Below are 6,000 nucleotides of genomic sequence, written 5' to 3'. Positions count from 1 at the left end.
AAAATTAAAGAAGCCTTACTTATACAATAACTCAAGCCAAAAATAAACCAACACTTAGGAACACCTTTATACCTATATTAATAAATATAATCAAACATCTAAGCACACCCTCTACATTTCTACACTCAGTTACACAACCCCCTTCAAACATGTGGTCAGCTATCAGTCAGTTACCTCTTTCTTTCTTTGTGAACCTGACGATGACCAAAGAAGGTCAAAACGTTGTTCACTCCTCTACATAAAAATTTTCTCAACCTAAATCAGCCATTTTTACATATATGTAGTGTGTATGTCATTATCTATGTATGAAACCAAAACTCCTCTGCTATATATTAAATGGTACCAGAAAAAATATTCCATACAAAAATTCACACTTTTGAGTATTCAAGCTTTAGATAATTAGAAAAATACCTGTGGCATAGGCAACAAGCATTTCTTTATAACAAGAACACAATTTTAGATAAAAGTACTCTCCTCTCAACAATAAAATGACTTTCACTAGACTATACATAAGGATTTGGTTATATGTTTTACTGATGCAATTTTCAAATGTAGTACTGATAATGTAGTTTTTTTTATTTATCTTTTTAATAAGCAGTACTACATTTAATATTTTAAAACATTACAGTTTATATCAGTAAAATTTATGAAAATTTTGAGCTCTGAATAATTTTGATGCAGTGAGTTGCACATGACTAAAGAGCAGAATCCAAACACTTTTCCTGTACAATACTTCCCAGGATTATGATTAAAGAGCAGAATCCAAATACATTTCCTTTGCAATACTTCTCAAAAATGTTTATGTTTTTTTTTAACAATTTTCTGAAGGAGTTACAAACACTACAATTATTAACTGCTAACACAAACAACCACCCCTATGGCAGAATTTCTGATAGTTTCTAAAATAGATAAGTTGTGAATGTCCACCTCAAGAAATGTTTGAAACCTTGAAATATTTATTATTACTACAATTCACAGAACAGACATACTTCTTTTCTTGTGTGTAAAATTTATAACAAACTAATTTTGTTTTGTTTTTTGCAAAAATGTTTTCTGGTATTAATAAAAGCAATATTATAGCTACTATATAGAAAAATTAACTTTTTACTATATTTTACAATAGTTACTATACAACACCATACTCAAAGTACATAATTATATTCTATTTCAATTAGTTGAGACTGCCCAGTAATACCGGAAAGTGAAATCATTCAATTTTTATTATCTTTCCTACAGTACTTATATATATGCATCTTTTCATTTCATTTTCTGTTGCTTCAACAGAGAGTTTCGTAGAGCTATCTATAAAAAAGAAATAAAAAAATTAAAACACTTCAAACTAGTTTAGCAATAACACATTTTCAGCTCTTAAGTTTTTTTTGTTTTTCTTATGAATTTCACGCAAAGCTAAACAAGGGCTATCTGCATTGAGTTATCTTATACAACATTCAACTCATTTCATTATAGATTTTATGGTTCATCCTACCCCTGAGTAATTTGACATTTAGATCAAATACCAAACTCTAAAACAACACATTTTTAGTAATATGAAACATAGTAAATTAGCAATAAATAATAAATTCCAAATTTGGTCTAATTACCTGATAATTATTTAGAGGATTTAATTCAAAAATGCTCTATATTTATTTAGAAACTGCAAATTATTCATAAATTAAACAAGGCTATTAATTTTTCTACGATCAAACTACGCTTCATTTGCAAATACAACAGAAAACTAAACCTCACACATATAAACCTAAGGGGAAAATTATATTGAAAGGTGAAATAGTTTATCAACAAAGTAAAAAGAGAACTTCTAAAACAAATGTGATTAATAAAGTACCTGTTTTTCTCTGAAGGAACGTTTGGTTTTGCCTTTTACTTTATATTTAATCATCATAAAGGCTTTATTTTTGTTGTGTTCTTTCTGAGTCCTTCCAGCAAGAGGATTTTTAGTGTTCTTTCTACCAAACTTTTCTCGCCCTTCTCTGCCACTCTGGTAAGCAAAAAAAGGTTTATATCATTAATTTATTTGTTAAATATTTAACTTAATACTGTGTAATGCAATTTTCTGGAGTACTTGCAAGTGAAAGAAACAACATATATGAAGTTAAAAAAAGTGAAAACTAATTTTACTTCTTTATATACACACTCTTATATATTAAGATGTATACTTTTGATTTACAACTAACAAGCTAAGACATTCATTTATACTGAAGATAAAATTCATTAAAACATAACAATATACAAATAAATTAATATAAAATATCAAATGAACAGTACTGTAACTGTTTCAACCTATGTACGAGAATTTTTAGAAATTATCTAAACATTTTTAATTTCTGCATATTTTTATTTTATAAAATAGAAACATTTTACAAAAAAGTTTTGTTCATGACTAATTATAACAATATGAGTATATAGCTGACTTGTTCTTGGTTTTCTTCATAAGTTGCAATTGCATATATTAAAAAACATGATAATCTTATTGCAATTCAATTAAAATATAGTAGTCTGCAAATGTAGATGGCATTTAAATTTATCTCTTCTGGAAAAGTTACATTATACAACTCTTATATGCTAACTTCTTCTATTCTGTGATTATAAAAGAATAGAAATCAAGACCTTTTGGCTTTTCAAAAACAATAAAACCTTTAGAGGTGAACTGTATTGATAAACCAACAGAAGGAATGATTCAAGCTGGAAAAAAACCCAAAAAAACCAGCTAATGGTTGTGCACTGGAGAAAGTGAAGAAAGTTAGGTAATAAGCTAATTAAAAAAAAAAAAAATCAAGAATAAACAGTTCATTGAAACTATAGAGTAGAAATATTTCTTACAACAGAACACAAAATAATTTACATGTGTTTGAGTCTACAAATACAAAACAAGCTCCATGTTCACAGACATCTCTCTAAGATTAACTTCTGGACATTGTACAAGCAGTATCTGGCACATGTACCAAACTGGATTGTATTATTAAATTAAGCACAAGTCTACTTTAGTATATGCAAACCTAAGGCAATTTATCATCTTACCAATTATATATCCAAAAACATAAAGAGAATGCTACAAAAAGGTTTCATATGAGATTTATCATTATTATGGTAGGGTCAGGTTACAGTCATAAACAGGGTTGGTAAAAATGTAGACACAATATTCAAGAACTTTCATAAACCTTGATGAAAATTTATCAGTTGTATACTGACAAAAAACAAAAAAAAGAGATCCAAAAATACATATTTACGTAGATAAAACTTAGATTTTTTATACTGTTTAATGAAAATGGCATAAATCATGTTCAAATAACAGATCTTTAAATCAAATAAATTAGATATTGTAAAAGACTTATGGTGTCCAGAACACAAATATCAGGTTATGCCTAAGTAATGTCCAAAAATTTAATACAAAAAGTGCATCCTCATTTCTGTCTTTCAAGAAGGCTTTAATGACTAAAATATGTAGCAAGACGTGTATAAAAATGTTCAGAGAAATAAAACAAATTAACCTAACTCCACCTATTCAGATCATTAACCAAATAAACCCTTATGACGATGGATTTATCTGAAGAGCACATTAGGCATATAATGCTTTATGAGTTTAAAAAAAGACAATAGTACAGCAGAAACTACATGGAACACTCAGGTGTTTATGATGCAGAGTCTCTCAATGAAAAAAATGTCAAAGGTGATTTCAGCTCAGTTTGATTGATTGATTTAGTGTTTTATGGCACAAAGCAGCGAGGCTATCTGTGCCAAACATCCGTTAAAAATGTAAAAATAAAGTAAATGTAGTAAAAGACATAAATGGAAATGAAGGTAAAACAAAAAAGGATAAAACCAATGTTGACACCTAGTCTACAATGTTAAGAGAGAAAGCAGAGTAGGAGAAGTTGTAAAGTATTTACTCTAGCAAAAAGGTAATGATCATAACCTGCCAGGAAGACTAACAGATAAGTTCAAGAACCACCGTCAGTCACCTGAAGTTGGCCTTTCCAGTCCTGGTTCCGGGTTATGTGTCATAGCAACCAGTATCAAAATGTAAAAGAATAGAAGTTTTAAAAGACACATAGCAAAATCGCAATAATGAGTTCCCAAATGTCCAGTAAAAAGATAAAAGTCAAGTAAATGGAGTAAAATTTGTAAAAGTAAATGAAGGTAAAAACAAAACAGCAATTAAAACAGAAAATGGCGTTAAAACCAATGGTGACATCCAGTCTTCAAAGTTGTAAAGTATTTAATATAGCAAAATGGTAATGATCATAACCCGCCAGGAAGACTAACAGGTAAGTATAAAAACCACCGTCAGTCACCTGAAGTTGGCCTTTCCAGTCCTGGTGTCGAGTTATTTAATGTTATGGCTATTGTCCAATGTCAAATTGAATGAGAGAGATTAAAACTATAAAAAAGGAACCACAATTGAAAAGGTGCAATGAATAAATATGCAACACTTAAAAGAGATTAAAAAGATTAATGGCCATTAAAAAATTAAAAACGTTATTAAGGTGGACAGAGTCACCATTACCAATGACACTGTCCAATGTTACAGATTGACCCTGGGAAAAAATATGTTTAAAATATTGCCGTCGTTGAGAATTGTAACGATGGCAAAAAAGTAAAACGTGGCTGATAGTGATTTGAGTGTTACACAAACTACACATTGGTGCATCAGTTCTAGATAAAAGAAAATGATGAGTTAAAAAACTGTAACCAATCCATAGCCTAGTGAGAACAACTTCCTCCTTCCAAACTTTACGGAAGCTAGATGGCCAAAGTCCAATATAGGGTTTGATTTGAAAAAGTTTGTTGTCACGTTGCTCACTCCAAGTGGACTGCCAGCTGGCACGGAGCCGAGACTTGAAGACAAGACCATAGTCCATGTACGAAATAGGCATAGGGGTGATGGTGCTGGAGCAGACAGATTTAGCTGCCATGTCTGCAAGCTCGTTCCCTCGAATACCAACATGGCCTGGTATCCAGAAAAATTGGAGTGAAGTAGCTGTTAATGAGAAATGGGCCAGTCGGTTTTGAATATCAGCGAGAACAGGATGTGAGCCAACATGTAGCGATTCCAAGACAAGTATAGAACTAAGTGAATCAGTATAAATAGTGCAGTTGAAGTACTGCTCAGCTGCAATATGATCCAGGGCAAGAGATATGGCATACAGTTCAGCAGTGAACACGGAAGCTGTAGAGGGGATTCTGCGAGCAACTACTGAACCACAGCAAACCATAGCAGAGCCCACTGAATTACCTGATTTGGAACCATCTGTATAAATGGGAACTGAATGATTGTTTGAAAGATATTCATTGAATAAAAGACGGTACTTCCAATCTGGAGTATCTGCCTTTTTTAGGTGACTGAAAGAAAAGTCACATTTGAGGGCTGTAATAAGCCAAGGTGGGATGGGCCCACCTGTGGAATCTGCAATATTATCCAAGGACAGACCCAATTCATCCAATTGCGCCCAGATGCGAAGGCCAAACGGAGCAATGACAGATCGTCTGTTCTAAAAAAGTACTGCCCACCGAGGAGGGAAAACACATTCCCAGGTGGGATGTTTTGGTAAGGAACGAAGTTTCGAAGTATATTATAAAGATAGTTGCAAACGGCGAAGGTGTACAGAAGGTTCATGAGATTCAATGTATATACTTTGAACTGGAGAGGTACGGAAAGCCCCAGTGCAGAGTCGAAGTCCTTGGTGATGAATAGGGTCCAGCATCTTTAAGGCCAAGGGTCTGGCAGAGCCATAGACCATTGATCCATAGTCGAGTTTCAATCAAATAAGAGCACGATATACCTTTAACATTGAACAGCGATCTGCCCCCCCAACTGGTAGAAGAGAGGACACGGAGGATGTTCAGTGCTCTTGTGCATTTGACCCGCGAAGCTGCTTTAAGTGTGGTATAAGGTCAGTTTACGATCAAAGATAAGCCCCAAGAACTTGGTCTCCGAGACCACTGGCAGCAAAACTTCACCGATATGAAGTTCAGGATCAGGGT

The 6,000-nt window shown here is 32.6% G+C and overlaps 1 protein-coding gene across 1 annotated transcript in view; it reads right to left on the bottom strand.

Annotated features, from left to right (window-relative positions):
* Nucleotides 1-1,192: 1,192 nt before the first annotated feature.
* Mys45A (SDA1 domain containing protein Mys45A) overlaps nt 1,193-6,000 on the bottom strand; it is a 66,979-nt gene continuing 62,171 nt past the window's right edge. The window contains exons 20-21 of the mRNA XM_076506607.1: nt 1,844-1,996; nt 1,193-1,302 (exon numbers count right to left, since the gene is read on the bottom strand). Coding sequence (XP_076362722.1) covers nt 1,258-1,302; nt 1,844-1,996 — 198 coding nt within the window. The 3' untranslated portion in view covers nt 1,193-1,257. The remainder of the gene's footprint in view (nt 1,303-1,843; nt 1,997-6,000) is intronic.

This window comes from Tachypleus tridentatus, chromosome 6, assembly GCF_004210375.1.
Source record: "Tachypleus tridentatus isolate NWPU-2018 chromosome 6, ASM421037v1, whole genome shotgun sequence".
NCBI lineage: Eukaryota > Metazoa > Arthropoda > Merostomata > Xiphosura > Limulidae > Tachypleus > Tachypleus tridentatus.
This window is presented reverse-complemented; position numbering and strand designations above follow the sequence as displayed.